Below are 16236 nucleotides of genomic sequence, written 5' to 3' on the forward strand. Positions count from 1 at the left end.
TTTAATTTATTTTATATTCTTAAGTAAAAAATGAAATCTGCTTCTACACTGAACTATAAAATAATGAATTACAGCAGTGTCTTCTGTAGATATTAATGTCCTTCAAATTAATATAGATTATTTTTATATTAAATTTTGCATCCACTCCTGTCTTTACCTCAGATCCTGATCCACCATCAGATGTACAGGTGTTTGGGCAAGAAGAAAATACAGTCTATTTTTCTTGGAAACTACCAAGAGGAGGATTTGATATGTTTCAGGTGAGATAAGAATGGCAAGAAACCAATGTAATCCTTTACACCTTTTTTTTTTTTTTAAATTTCTCAGTGAAATTATCATCCTGTATGTACTGCAAACTCAACAATTAATATTTGTCTTTATAACCCACATAAATATGGAAATTTATGGAAAGCAGGGAAATACTGCTATGGGGGAAGCTCGGCTAAATACATATTTCGTATTACATAACAATTTTTTTAAAAGATTATAAAATTGTGCTTTTAAAAGCTTTCAAAAACTGACTTTTCAGCTAGAGTGCAATGAAAAAGAAGATTAGAGGTTAGGGGTTGAATGCAACTGCAATGTAATCTTTTTTTCTTACCTTTCCAAATTTGTAATACAAATTAATTTCATTAAACTGCAAAATAAAAAATTCATTCTATATAGAAGTATCTAAATGTTTTGTTTAGAAAGTTGCAGAATAAAACTTTTTTTTTTTTTTTTTAATGAAGCAACTTACAAGCCAAAACTGCAAATATTTGATACCTCCTGTACCCTTCCGGCCTTGGGCACTGGATAGTTTAGGGATTTCCTGAGTGATAGGTTGAAACTGGACATACATAAGAAAAACAGTGACTGTTTTTCCTGAATTTGTTTAATCCTTTATACTTCAAATTTTTTTTTGTGCCCTGTTTGAAAGAGTACACTTTTTTCTTTTTATTTTAAACCTGGTATTCTTTAGGTTCTTGCGGTATTAGAACTAGCTAGTACTTCCCTATTCACCTCTACCTTTCATAATTTTATAAGCTTTAATTTCTCAATTGTCTTTTGTGCAATATTCTTGTGTGGAAGCTGTTCTATAGCTCTTTTTTTTTTTTTCCTTTAATTTTTCTAAGCCTTTGATATCCTTCTTGAGATCAGGTGCTCACCTAGGATGTAGGTGCACAATAGAGTTATCAAAAGATTATTAGTGTTTTCTGTTTTGCTTCTTATTCCTTTCCTAGGCAATAACATGCTGTCTACCTTTCTGACTACTGTCAGACTTTTTAATAAACCTCTTCTGTGGACAAACCAATTTAAGATAGCTCAATTCGACTCAAAATTCATAGCTGATTAATAATGATTCAGTGTTGGGCACATCCTTGACCATCAAAACAAATAATTCAGTTACTGTTTCTCATATGGGCTTGTCTGTACTGAGTGTTCCCTTTGTACTTTGGTCAGCTAGTGGCCTCCCCAACACCCTGATAAGCTTATTGTGTGTTTAAATTATTGTTTTCATTAGTTGTCATACCATTTTCAGTTTGCTCTTCGGTCTCTTTTGGCCTGCTGATGTGTGTTTCTACTCTGCTCTGCTTCCTTGTGCTTCTTAAGGTGGCTTGCATGAATTAGACAAGTTTATAGTTTTTATTTTTCTTGTTCTGACATGATCTCCAGTTGTAAAGGGTATCTTTTATTTAAGTAATCCTCTTCACTGTTCAAATGGTTTTGCTATTTCTACATTCCCTCTACAAACTTTCTGAGTGGTGTATTATGTATTAAAGTTTCATTTCAATGTTTTTCATACCACGATGCTTTTGGGTGCTCCTCATAATTTCCTTTTAATTTGCTCAATCATGTTAAAGTATTTCTCCTTTTCTAATTAAATGTCACTATGCTGGATTTTTTTGTTCTATTCTTACAAAGAAGGTGAGTACTAATATTTCATGGTTGGTATACAGAGTGGCTCTTCAGCATTTGTAGTTTGAACCACATCCTTTGCAACACTTACCACAAAATCTAGAGTTATTTCTGTTTTTTCAGTTCTCTGGTCAGAAACAATCCACTGTGGCATCTGAATGCTTCGTCTGTGGATCATGTTTCACTATGACATTCAGCCAGTCTCTCTTTTGTATCCTGGCTTATGAAGTCTGTCTTGTATTATTATTTGCATTTTGTAGTCACGGTCACGTGGTCAATAAAACTTTGTGATAGTAAACTGTTCTTTAAACTTGTCATTTGAATCAATAACAATTTCAGGCAATAGTCTTGTATGGTTAACTTACTTGACTAGGATATTCTTTAGTATGTAGCACTACCCTAAGACAAAGTATTTTGCTATAATGGTCTTACACAGTCTATACCCCAATATTACAGCGTCCAATTCTTTTCCTCCCTCTTCCCCATGACTTTGATTATATCCTTACCTAAAACTTGAAATCTGAGTATTCTTAGTATAATTTCTTGACATTTCTTCTCTCTTCATTAGTGTAAAGCTGCATTGATCTGAATGAGTAAGAGTAGCCAGTTAACCTACCACAACACAATTTGCTTGATGTAGCCTGGAGCATTTTTACAAATTTGAAAATCAAATTCAATTATCTCATTCATGTTTTGAACCAGTTCAGATATACTTTTGTGGGGATCAGGTTATTTTTACCATCCTGTGGAAAGTAATTGTCATCTGTAATATTGATCTTTATGGCACAGTATTATTGTTCGGCATCTCATAGAGCGAACAGCCACATTAGACAGTGCTTTGTCTGAATAAATGAGCTTATCTTTAAATCTTTAATGAGAAAGGCTTCAGTAGACTGGTTGCTTAGTAAGGTGCACCTGCATAAAAGGGATCATTTTACTAATCATTTAAAATTAATTATCCCAGCTCACCGACTTTCTATGCAATATATTGTAGCAAAGAGTGCACAAAAGGTACTTTCCTAACTTGTTTGTACTAGATGTAAATCTTTAATCTATAGCTTTTCTTCTAGCATTTTGCACTGCTGTAATTCTACTAAGGTGATGACAGTCGCCAAGATTTAGTGTGTATTAACAGGTACTGTGCTGGTAAAATATACAGAGGGGAATTGGATCGTTCCTCCCCAAATGAATAGCAACTGAACCCAAGCACTTTCAGGTCACTGCCATGTGTAGAATATCCCTCTTCTGTTGGAGGAAATAACGGATGGCAGGACAGGACACACTAATGTAGACAGTTGCAAACCTTCTTGATCTCTTAATACTAACTGCCACGCCTGAGAAACTCATGTGTGCGTGCTGGAGATGTCTGTCTAGAGCCCTCCTCTGCAGGGCGGATGCAGTGTGCATCTTGCCTTTCACTAGTGCAGATATGAAACAGTCTGCAGTAACATTTTCATGTGTCCACAGAAAGGACTATCACAGGAATTTTTTTTCTCACCTTAGAGTTATCTGGGAGGTCAGAAGGAATCCTTACAGCCTTTAGGAGTTAAGTGCCCAAATTTCAATTACTTGGTATCTATCATCTCCAGCACTTTTATTTTCTGCAGGGGCTCTAAACAAGTGAGTTTTCAAGGTATACCAGTGAGCAGAGTTGAGTGGCTGATTTCTTGGGACTCCAGAATCTCAGGTCTGAACAGTGCGTAGGTGTTTTTTGGTTGGTTAGTTTTGTTTGATTTTGTTTATTTTTGGGGCTTTTTATTACAAGAAAGATACAGAGATTTCAAAGTGTCTCCACTTTAGAATAAAAAAAAATTTATCTCATCCTGTTGATTAATCCTTAGACTGCTCTTCTACCCCTTGGCTATTCTCATTCTTTCTATCTTGTAGTTAATTGTACAGCTGGTCAGTACAGCTGTGTGACTGAGCAGTCAGAGTACACTTTATTATCCTTCCTCCAAGAGCAAAAACATGTCACCTGTAAACCACGACTTAAGTTTGCTTCCTCCAAATACTTTTGAAGATTATAGTAACCGCTTTCACCACTGGGCTATTAAGGAATCTTAGAGTAAGTAGTGTATCATCAACCTTGTGGAACATAATATAAAGCTTAAGCCATATTCTTGATTTTTTTTTTTCCTTTAAAATGTGGAAAATATTGAAATTTTTTTACATAAACAGGTAGTTGAAATCTCTGAATGTTGCTTTTGTGAAGTGAAATAGTCTGATATCAGAAATTATTTTTATTCCATAGCTTTCATATTATCTGATGAATAATGAAAAGCTGCTTACCAGAACTGTTTATGACAGCAGAGCTGTAGTGAAAAACCTGGCCCCTGGGACAGAGTACTTTTTTCAGTTAAGGACAGTTAAAGGCTTGGATTCCTCTGTGGCTGTGGAGAAAAAAGTCATCACAAGTAAGGAAATACATTATAACTTGTCTTTTTTTTTTTCTTTTTGAAAAACAGTCAATGTTCAGAGACATTTAAATCATTGTATGTAAGTAACTCAAAAGGGTCACACAGTTCAAAAAGAAACTTTAACTTTGGGGGGGCAAGTTCTGCTTCCTCATATGATAGTTATTTAAACAGGAGTCTTGTAAGTAACTCACTGAGTATGAAGACATAGCTGCAGATACCCATTTGAAAAAAGGTGGACTCACAAAATTCTTCCAGCTCTAGCAGAATAAGATTTTACCAGAATAGCATCCTATACTTTAGGAATTACCTTGCATCTTGTTTACAATTGTTTCGGCATCTCTTAAATTCTTGCAAGCCCATGGTCTAAGATTGGAGGATTGCTCCTGTACAAGGCCACAGAATGCTTAAAAGAGTAAGAGGAATTGTATTTCCAGAAAATTCACCTGTATCTTGCACTCATTTCCTGTCTCTGAGCAAACATGAATTTTCCAATGTTCCTGTGATACAGTGTAAAAAGAGAAGGGTTTTGTTTGTGGCAGAAATTTGAAGGAAAAGATCTATATTGTATTCTGGACTGTCAAAGCAGATAAAGAGCAGCTAAGTGTAGTCAGAAAATAAATCAACTCCCAGATTTATACACATGCATGTCATAGACCTCATCCTTCTTTGATGGATTTTCTGTCGTTTGTTTGGACTACAACTCCTTAACCCAGTTGGTAGTCAAGGAGGCTCTGCACTTAGTTATTCAAAGATGACTGAATCTCTGAAAAAACCCAGATCTAGTCCTGCAGATTCTTGTCAATGAAAAGTGCAGCAGAATCATCATCATCATGTTCCTGATGTTGGAACTAGATGATATTTAAGGTCCCTTCCAACCCAAACCATTCCATGATTGTATTCCATGATGTATTTTAGAAAACTTTTAACTGAATAAAATCTCTAATTCTGTCTACAAAGTGTTCCATTCTCATCCTGTTTCACCAGTGAGCAATGTTAGTGTTCTTATAGAAGATCTGACAAGTCTGGAATTTTCTTCCATAAATTACATAGTGCACACAGGAGGTACATCCCCAGGTTTTTCGCTGTGCAACATAATGGCACCGTTTACTATGTATCCATACAAACATACTTCTAAAATTTGTATGAGTATTTCATGATGCTATGAACCCTCAAATCATTTAAATAAAACCCATTTATTTTTTTAAATGGTATTTTTCTTATATTTTAAGAACTATGCATTATTTTTTTCTTTATTAATCTGAATAATTTTTACTGTAGAACCAGCTGGGATATGCGGTCTGGCATTAAAAATGGTAAATACTTCCTCTGCAACTTTAATGTGGAATCCAACCAAGACTAACTTCAGTTCTTATAAAGCATCTTTATCAAACAACACCTTTATAAACAAGTTCAGGATTCCAGGAGCACTGACTGACTTCAGTGTTACAGACCTGACTGCTGGGAGCATTTATAATTTCACACTGCAAAGACTAAGAGGAAATATTGAAGGAGCTTCTGCTTTCATTGAAATTGTAACAGGTCTGTATGGTTTCTTGCTTTCTTTCCTTGCCAGTCAATGGTAGCTGTCAATAACAGTGCACATTTAGCTTTGTACATCTCACTTTGTAGAATAACGTTGAAATTTCAAGAGATCTTGCATGTAATAGTTTTCTGTGGTTGTGGACATACATTACCCATGCCCTATTTAAACTGCATCTGGTGATATGCTACCAGAAACATAATTTCTTTAGCTGTGCTGCGTTTCTTTTGACCATTTTTAGTATTTTCATTATTTTTCAGGTCTTATCCTGCAAAGAGTTATGCACGAGCTTTTTACCTTATCTGATTTCAGTAGGGTTTTGCAGTGAGTGAAGTTAAACAAGTTAACAAATGTTTGTAGATTTAAGGCTTTAGATTGTAAACTACTCCATTCAAGGACTGTTTCTTCTTAGATTTGTGATTAAAACTTAGTAAGGTAAAATCTCAATCTCGACACATGTGTCTGCAGTTTACTGTAATGTAATAATGGAAAATACAGATGAAATTTAAAGAGCAGAAAGATGCACTAGAACTACCTCAACCAATTTCTTTTATTACTTTCTTATACTACTTTTTATAGGGTTTATTGTGGCAATGACATGGTGGTATGAGAGAGACCTGAGAAGTGTTGGAAGTTGTCATTGACTGACTACTTTGACCAAATGTCATGACATTTCTATGTATGCTTTTGGGATCAGTGCTTGACAAACTGTTGGTGCTTCTACCTTAGTCAGGGGGACTGAAGCAAGAGGTCAAAGAGAGCCTTTAAAATAAAGCGACATAGGGGTGAAAATCCTTACATTTGTTTTGAGGTAAAGTCTTGAGGGTAAAATTAATAAGAAAAAATCTTACATGTCTTTTAAAGTTTAAAGTAGGACTGCAATGCTATAAAGCTTTAATTACAATTAGTATTTTTTTCCAATGCAGGGAAGATTTAAGTCAGTTTGGTTGATCTAATTGTGCTTCCTTTTACTTAAATGTATTAGATTACATTGCGATGTTAAGCCTGCTGGTTTATAACGGTTAATTTTTGGAAAAAATAACGTGTATTTTGCACTCCGTATTCACTAATGTATCTACTCGACCTCAACTAATGTTCAATCCACTCACTCAGAATATATATTGCCGATATTAAGTAGCATTTTTGTAGGTGGAATTGTGAAATTTACAGCAAAGTGTTCTGACTATGCTTTACACAAATATACTGGCTATATACTTTATACAAATATGCCCACCACTGCTGGTAAGAAATGTGCGTGCATGTACATGAAACAGAGAGGACTGTAGAAGAGCAGGTGCAATGAGGCTCGAGTGAACCACACACATATGCATTCCCTGATGATGTGGTTAAATCTGCAGAAGGGTAGAACTGAGGCCTTTTTTTCAGCATCATTGGGAAGGGTAATTCTCAGTCATGGGATAATAGTAGGAAGAGCATTAGCTTCATGGGACTAAATTTCTCTTTCCACGAGGACATTTTTACACTCTACTGCTGCGTCAGAAGTAATTAAGCTGAGGTAAAGAGATGACCTTAAGTATTGTGATAACTGTACACTCAGAGATTAACCATGGGTCTGTATAAAAAAACCTCTGTAAGCATAAAATCCAGCTTTAAAGGAAGTTGAGATCCATGGAAATAATAGTACTGATGATAGCAGTAGGACTTAAAATTTATAAAAATATACTAAAAGGAAGAAATTACACTCTCAGTTGCACTTGCACACCAGCACATATATATTTTTTTTGTTCTGTTAGTATTAAAATAAAGCAACAAGTTAAAAATCTTACATATAAGACAAATATAGACTGAACATAAAATCTGAAGGTAATATTTGGATATATTAGTATTTCAGACAGACTGATAGCAAAACTGGTGTAATCTGTTTGAAATGATTCTGCAAATTTGGATAGTCAATGTAAAGAGTTCATGAAAGATATATAATCTCAGCAGATTTACAGTAAATAAGAAAGGAGTGGAGCTCTTTCAGGATACAATAATATGATATTCAGGCTGCACGGTACGATATTAATGTATAAGCAGTACACGAAGATTTAGTCTGAGTTCTGAAGAACCACGTTAGTAAGGCAGACAGAGGACTGAGTGCAAGGGTAGTGGTGAATCTCAAATGTGATGAATAGCATCACTGACTGGGCTTGCTCTGGGAAATAAACATAGGGACAGTTGTTAGCTGTGCATCTTTCCAAAGTAGAAAGGAGACAGATGCACATGGCTACGGATTGCACACGTGGATAAATTATACAATATTAAAGGTAGATAATGTTTTAATGAGCTATTGAAGCTAAAATCGGATTCATTTTTAGGCTTTGAGTGGATGATACAGATTTAAAAGTGCAGTTAAGGGCAGAAGAAAGTGAAATGGTGTGACAGGTTTGGCTTTAATAAAAGGAGTAAACCATCCAAATTTAGTGGACTTAACTCACTAGAATTCATGGAATTACAGGGATTCTAAATATAGGAAGAGTATAAGAGTTAACTACCCTGTGGCTAGCAAAAGAACAAGCAACAGCTGTATGTTGGATTTTAACAATAGCCCTCCTTATGACAGTAGCAGTGCTAGCTTTAAGCTTGAGGACAGCAGTAACGCCAGGACTGTGCAGAGATTCTTTGTTAGTGGAACACTGAGCAGAGACACTTGAGCGTGCTCTCTGCAAATGGGGATGTCCGCACTGCATAGTTGGGAGGTTATCAACCAAGTCTCAGAGGTAGTATAGCAGCTGTAGCATAATGTACTGCTATATCCAGGCTAATCAGCAATCATCCTTCATGCAGCAAGTACACTGTTCCTGGATGCTTTTATATTCAGCTGTACCTTCTAATATGTTTGTAAAGGGGGCTATTGAAGTTAATGTTTTTTATTCCCCAATTCTCTTTCAGAACCTGCAAAGCCAGAAGGGCTTAAATTCTTCAATGTTTCATCATATTCTTTTTCACTGTATTGGAGACTACCATATGGACATGTAGACAGATTTCACGTGGATCTTGCTCCTGATCAGGGTTCTGTTGTTATCCTAGATCTTGGACTTAGGGAGTATCAAGTATGTGCTTTTATTACAGGACTTGCATGGCCACCTTTTCCTTATGCACTGTGCTGATGAGGAATTCAAGCTTGCCTAGTTAGCTATTTGATGCAAATATGAATATGAAAGTATTAATGAAAAATTGGTGAGAACAAATTTCAACATCCAGAGTTTGTTACGTAACAACACGTAGTGAATTTAAGTCTGCTAGAAGGATACAGCCAGTCATCCAAGGGTTCATGAATAGTTTAACAAAGGAAGGGCAGAGCTATTGAGTAATACAGACTCATTAATTGTGTACTTGCCAGGAAGATCTGTGCTTAAATCATTAATGCAGGCAACATTTCACTGCTAAGCCATCAAAAAGAAATAGGAGCACTTTTTGATTCCGCTGTCTGGAAAATACAATAATATTAACAGAAATAATGGTTGTTCTGGTTGGTTTGCTTTTGCTTTTTATTGGAACTGCAAAGATACAGGTATTTTATATAAATGCTTGCTAAAAAGTTGTTAATTATGTTTATTTCAAAAGATGAGCTACCTTAAGGGTGAGAAACTTGTAAGCTTTTCAGGCTGCTTTTGTGTTTATTCGTTAAAAAAAAAAATTATAATGCTTCATATTTACTTTGATAACGATGATGATACAGAAAAACCTCTATAGATGCACTGACAGGTGATTCTGTGATAACATTAGTAATTAATTTTGTTGTTCTTTAATATTGAATGTTATACAAATCTTATGGAGAGTAGTTAAATAAGATGGCAAAATACTGTACCGTAGCTAACAGATGTAAACTACTATCTTTACTGTTGTAAATACTGTTGTATTTCTAAAAACTCATTAACGGATCACTTCCAGCAATGCAGTACTTAAACTTTTGGGTTTGTTGTTTGTTTGTTTGATTTTTTTCATTTCCATGGTTCTTGGTAAAAGACTTAAATAAATCTATGTCCTATTTCAGGCTGATATTTCTAATACTATTCCTGGAACAACATACAATGTTACAGTTTCTACAGTTTCTTCTTCACTCTACAGTTCACCTGCAAGTAGAACAGTGACAACAAATGTGACAAGTGAGTTAATAATGACTGATGAAATTTTGTTGATTTTTTTAACTATGCTTTTTTGAATTTATTATATGCACAGTAGTATCTGAGAAATGATAATGAGTTTTGAACAGTCATTAGAATTTTTCATCTTCTTTAATCATTAAAAAATACACTTGAGTCTAAGGTATCCTATGAAAGCATGAGAGTTTCTCTGTCAGATAATTTTAAGAAGCAGCCCTGGATGTGAGTTGTAGTTCTATTCGTCCATTAGCTTGGCTATTTAAAAAAAAAAAAAAAAAGAAAAGAAAAAAAGAAAAAAAAAGGAAAAAAAAAGAAAAAAAAAGCACAAAGGACAACAATTTATAAACTTTCAGAAAATTTGCTATTGTGTCATGTAGTAATATCCATACCCCAATTTATATGTATAGTGGTAGACTTCAGAGAGATTTCAAAAAAATGTAGCCATATCAGACATGTTTTGTGAGGGAGTGCAGTTTGGTTTTGAATGGTTTTAGGAAAAGGAACTGAAATTACACATAATAGAATATCTCAAATATTAAATTGGCATTAAACTCTGTTTTGTCCATGAAGATCTTGAGCATTACATTTTTTACATTCTTATAGAAGATTGTTCCTGGTGTTCCAAAATTCATTTAATCATTTTTGTAACAGGACTCTAGCCAGAAAAAAAAAACTTTTTATTCAACAGTACATCACCTGGTGTTCCAAAATTCATTTAATCATTTTTGTAACAGGACTCTAGCCAGAAAAAAAAAGCTTTTTATTCAACAGTACATCATTAGCTTTCAGTAGTTATACCGTTTTATGTTGGCAGATGATTTAATTTCTTTACAGAAGCTGTGAAGGTGTCTCCATTATCTGGAAACTTAATTAAAAATTATTTTTTATGTGTGTGCATGTGTGTGTCTGTATATATAAAACAACTACTTTTTTTTTTTTTTTTAAGATCCTGGACCCCCTGTGTTCCTTGCAGGTGAAAGAGTGGGCTCTGCTGGGATTCTGCTGTCGTGGAATACACCACTGCATCCCAATGGGAGAATTGTCTCCTATATTGTTAAATATAAAGAGGTCTGCCCGTGGATGCAAACAGCTTATACACAGGTCACAACAAAGCCAGATAGTTTGGAAGTTCTTCTTACCAGTCTCAACCCTGGAACAACTTATGAAATTACGGTAAAAGCTTTATGAATGCCTTTTAGTGTTTTGAATTCCAATTTCTTGTAAATTGTGTGAGTTTATGGTAGGTCCATATAGTGTTTTCTGAAGGACTGCCAATTACTGTTGCCATATAACAAAATACATCAGCCAGGTATTTGTTTACAGTAGTGGTTTTTAAATCCACTTTAAATAATTTACAACCAAAATCATACTAAAATGTAGTTTCTTCTATTGATATTCTTATTGACATATGGCATTATGTGGTAAAAAGTAAAAAGCAAAGGGTAGAATTTTCAAAAACATCTAAATCCTTCTTCATCTTCATTGAGATTTAATCTTTTGAATCACTGGTACACTTTTGATATTACATATAGATTTCTAAATCATTTCTAAACAGATCCAGAAAAGCATGTGAGTACATACTTCTTTTTTTTTATTGTAAACTTAATTGGTTTAAGGAGTTTTCTTGCCTAAATATCTGTTTAGATATACCCTGTAAGCACCTTAGCCTGGTTTCCCTAAGCCTGGGAGTTTTACCTAGTTTTATCTCCTGAAATAAAAAATGTCATACTTTTCCATTCTTTTTCCATAGATTTTACTGCCTAGATATTCACAGTGAATCTACCACCAAAATCAGTAGATGTATTTTCGTGACTTGTATATGTGGAATTTGTTTACATTGAGATTAGGCACGCCTGATCCATCTCCGAATGCTTCAACAATAGATGACTTCAGGTGGACAGAAATGAACTGCAGTCCTCTTGGTAATATTTGCCAAGCAGTTCTTCACCTGACTTACTCTTCCGTAAGAACCTTGGAGAGGTGCTTCTTTTCAATATCAAGAATGAAATGATGTGTTTGATTTCTTTCATTCCATATCATGTAACTTCATACAGTGCAAAGCTATAAAAAAATATTGAAGTTGACCAGACTAGGAATAGGGCTGTGCAGTGATTCTTTGTAAAGGTTTGTGTGTGTGTGTGTGTGTGTGTAAAAAAGTAAAAATGTACTTATGTCTGCCATTGTGGGAAAGTTGCTCACTGTGAATCTAGTTGCGATGACCATGCTGATAAAAGCCAGTATATCCACAGCTGGAGAAATGTTTATCCTTTGATCTCCTGCCTCCAGTCATCTGTTAAAAAAAAAAAAAAAAAAAAAACCACAAAAAAAGTTACTATTTGAGAAAAGTATTATCACTTGGTCTCTAAGCAGATTAATCTCCTCAGACAAATGAAGTTATTAAGAGAATTCAATTTGCAATTCTGGGTACCTCAGTAGCACTTGTGTGGGGTTCACCATTAAAAGTTTTGCAAATTCTATTCTTTGCTCCATATATGAATCTTCCCTGGGCAAATTGTGGGACATTTAAAATTATTTGTTTTACTTAGCAATAATTTGCCCTTTGTTAATATATATGGGAGGCAATCCTTCCCATTGCTGGTGCCTGAAACATTGATCTTAGAGCAGAATTTGACTCAGGAAAGTGACTTTGTGACCCAACAACCTCTGCCTAGCAGGGACCACATGGCTTTTCTCATGAGCGAATAAAAGTCTGTTGCCAAGCTAAGGGTTGTTACGTTACCTACTGCTTTGGTGGGCGCCTTGACCGCCTGACCCATGAGCAACCTCACAGATTCAATAACAACTCAGGTGGAAACACTTTTTCTGTCTCACAGACATGACCAAAAAGAAACATTAAATGTTTTCCTTCTCTTGAGCAATTTCTTGTGGTTCTTTGGTTAATTTTTGGAGTCTGTTGTGTCACTTATAAGTAGCTCTTGATTTTTGCATAGGTAAAAGTTCTTTATTGTTTTAGGGTACTTGGCTTGGTCCTTCTGTGAAATTCTTTCTGGTAAATACTGTGACAGTACAGCTCAACAGAGCTTATAAGCTTTGAATATGGGTTTCCAATCTCTTTATAACAGCCTGGTCTTAATTTCTTTACATTTAATGAAAAAAACATTTGTAAAGAAATAGCCATTACAAGTGATAATTCATTAAATGTTGGAGAACATTGGATAATTTTGAACATCTGATCACTGATAATTTTGTAAAAATATGCACTCAAGATTTTTTTTCTAGACTTAAATAATTAGTGGCAACATACTTCAAAGCATAAAAATTAATACATCCAAATGTGAGCTGCAGCTACTTGAACTTTGGATAGTACTGTGTTATCTGCATAGTAAACTTGTCCTTTTTAAATATTTCCAAGCTTTTTTTCTGTAATGGCTCTTTTTGGCAGTGATCTCTAGAAGCTAACTGTACATCGTGTAAGCATTTATTTTGATTTCTCTTTGAAGATTATTGGGCTGTGTAGCTGACACCTTTTACTATTTTTGCATACTTATGTCATAGTAACTCTGAAACTACACATATCCAATGGGAGTTTCCATGTCTGTCTTAATGCTAATGTTCCTTTCTGGACCCTTTCTACAATATGTACTTTAAGATGAGATAACAAAAAAGCAGTGTTCAGGTGAGGACATACCTTTAGATTTGTATTATGTAATTTTAATACTGTCAGAATTTTCTGATTGCTTGTCAACCCCCTGAAGATCTCCATGTGATTTCCTCAGCTATTGCAATTACTGTAGAAGTCCTCAATGCTTAAGGACGTTTCAAGTCGTTCTCTCTGTGACACAGAAGTAGGTAGGGCTGGCTGGAGTCATGAGATGTGCATGCATGGGGAGAGGGTGTTTACATGGCTTACGAAGGAGCTGGCCAGTGATACAGATTCTTCACCAAGCAGAGCATGCACTGCATTAGGAAGTGGTCATAGGCATATGCATCCCTTTACATCCTAGATTAAGTCTTCTGTGTTACCTCATATTTCTTTGCTGTAGTTTGTCTGCCGTGGCTTAGTGCTTTTGTTTAAATAGCTTCACAGTCTTCTGAAAGATGTACAGTTTAGTCCAGAGATGTGATTAGAATGGTTTTCCTTTCTGACCTGCTGGCTCCTTCCATTCTCTTTGCCCTTCGTTATCCGCTGCGTGCTGTCACTTCCACTATGACCCACACATAGTTTTGCACATCTGCCCCTTCTCACCCCACTTTCCCCACAGTCTGCACTCTCTGCTCCCTCAGCACCACTGCCATACCTTTGTTCCCTGACACTGGCAGGAGGGGATGGCTCTACCAGCTTTAACCTGGCTGGAGAGCTTTTCGCGTTGCTTCTTTCACACACTGCTCATCATCACTGCTGGAATTTTGCTCATTTTACTTTTTGTTGTCTCTGTCACTTCTTTTCAAAATAAGGAGTCAGACTTAATTCCTCTTTCTTTGTAAGCATTGCATGCCATGGCCCATCACTGAGTCAAACTGTCAGTAAGTCTATATTGCAGAGCAAATAGTGTCCTTGTTGATCTCCATAGATTCTACCAAAGTCTCAATGTACTGCCCTTCCGCGGGAAGACTCTGCGAGCATCGAGGCACATCCACCATAAAGTGCATCCACAGTTCCCTGACCTGTTGTCTCTCTGTCAAAAGACATGCTTTCTTTGGGTTTCTGCTCTGAGGGAGGTTGACCTCCACTTGCTGTCCTTCAGGAGTTCAAGAAATAAAAGAGAACCTGTTTTACTTTTTACTCTTTTAAGTTATAGTACAAGTGAAATAGGAATGAGGAAGCTGGTTTAACTGAATCGTGTAAGGAAAAGGGGTGTTACTGATGTTATTCTTGCTGTTGACTTTAGCATAAAATAGGAACTCAGCACTTTTGAAGTGTGGATATTCACACATGGTTTTCTCAATTTCTTACACTGTTTCATAATCTTTCCATTTTATTTTTTCACATTTACATGTTGAGTATAAAATAAACAATACAGCTATAAAAAGCATGTTCATCTGTATATTTATAGTTTAATAGCTATAAGGTGCATCTCTGTGTATCCTTAAGATTTTCATAGTCCCTGAAACTATATATCCTATAGATTCTCTAATGTGGCTTTTTTTTCCTGTAGGTTGCTGCTGAGAACAGTGCTGGTGTTGGAATATTTAGCGATCCTTTTCTTTTTCAGACTGCAGAAAGTGGTAATTTTAATAAAGCTGCTAATTATTTTAATTAAAGATGCTCTATTTTGTTCAAATAATGTATCCATGGCACATTTCATGCTTGAACAAATTCTGATGCATTTAGAACAATATCTTAATTCTTTTCTTTTTCTCTCAGTGAAAAAGGTGCATTTTGTCCTATTTGCTAGTAACAGCATTTAGGGTGTGTGCACATAGGGATTTCTAATATGCGAATCTGTTTCTGTTGGGGTTTTCCTATGCTAGTTCCTAGTAGGCTGCTTCCAGAAAGCAAGGTCACAGGAGAGCAGAGCTACCTCTCAAGTGGACCCATCTGCTGTTGCCTGCAGCAGTACTAGGAGACAAACTTTGTTGTGGGATCAGCTCTGGCATTGCCTACTTATGTCAAGCCATGTTTGCTTAGTGCTGGAATCAAGTGCCTTCTCTACAAAGCCCAGCACAGAATGTATTTTACTAAGCGTTTACTTCTTAATTCTTGAGGAAAAAAAAAAAAGAGGCTGAAATGAAAATTCTACTTGATGGTTTTGAAGATTAAACAATTATAATTATAGTCTGAATTTGCATAATCTTTATTAATTTAGTGTTTGTAGTCTTGCTTACACTCCAGGAGCAGTTGGGCCTCGGCTGAAGAGCCTGGCACCTGGACAGTTACGTTGGGGTGAACAAGTCTTAGTGGAATATAGAATTTGTGCTGCCCCCATCATGGCAGTGATCATCCCTTTGTGCTTAGGACTCCTGGTTGGTTTCCGTAGCTGTGCAAACTGCAAAGTGCCACATCTCAGTTAATGGCAGGAAATCCTCACTCTGCATCAGGTTTCTGGGATAACACAATGAGTAATGAAACAACATATAAGAATGGGTCGTAAACTTGCTGTGTGGAGCTATGCAAAATCATTGTTTTTAACATTCTTTGTGTGTTATTGTTGGTAGAAAACCTTATTTCTGTGACCTTTATTTACTTATGTTTGACAGAAACATCAATGTTTCTCCATATGAGAACATGAGCTTTTTAGTTTTTGATGCATTTCTGCTTACATTTTGTTAAAGCTAGTATTCCTTATTATAAATGTAATCTGAAGGTTTC

At 35.6% G+C, this 16236-nt stretch overlaps 1 protein-coding gene across 10 annotated transcripts in view; it reads left to right on the forward strand.

Annotated features, from left to right (window-relative positions):
• PTPRQ (protein tyrosine phosphatase receptor type Q) overlaps window positions 1-16236 on the forward strand; it is a 146151-nt gene that overhangs the window by 21306 nt on the left and 108609 nt on the right. For all 10 annotated transcript variants that reach the window (XM_075747610.1, XM_075747618.1, XM_075747678.1 and 7 more), the window contains 7 exons: window positions 163-260; window positions 4151-4313; window positions 5595-5855; window positions 8752-8912; window positions 9857-9968; window positions 10912-11138; window positions 15083-15152. In XM_075747610.1, the coding sequence (XP_075603725.1) occupies window positions 163-260; window positions 4151-4313; window positions 5595-5855; window positions 8752-8912; window positions 9857-9968; window positions 10912-11138; window positions 15083-15152 (1092 nt within the window). The remainder of the gene's footprint in view (window positions 1-162; window positions 261-4150; window positions 4314-5594; window positions 5856-8751; window positions 8913-9856; window positions 9969-10911; window positions 11139-15082; window positions 15153-16236) is intronic.

Source organism: Balearica regulorum, chromosome 1 (assembly GCF_011004875.1).
Source record: "Balearica regulorum gibbericeps isolate bBalReg1 chromosome 1, bBalReg1.pri, whole genome shotgun sequence".
In the NCBI taxonomy this organism is placed as follows: domain Eukaryota; kingdom Metazoa; phylum Chordata; class Aves; order Gruiformes; family Gruidae; genus Balearica; species Balearica regulorum.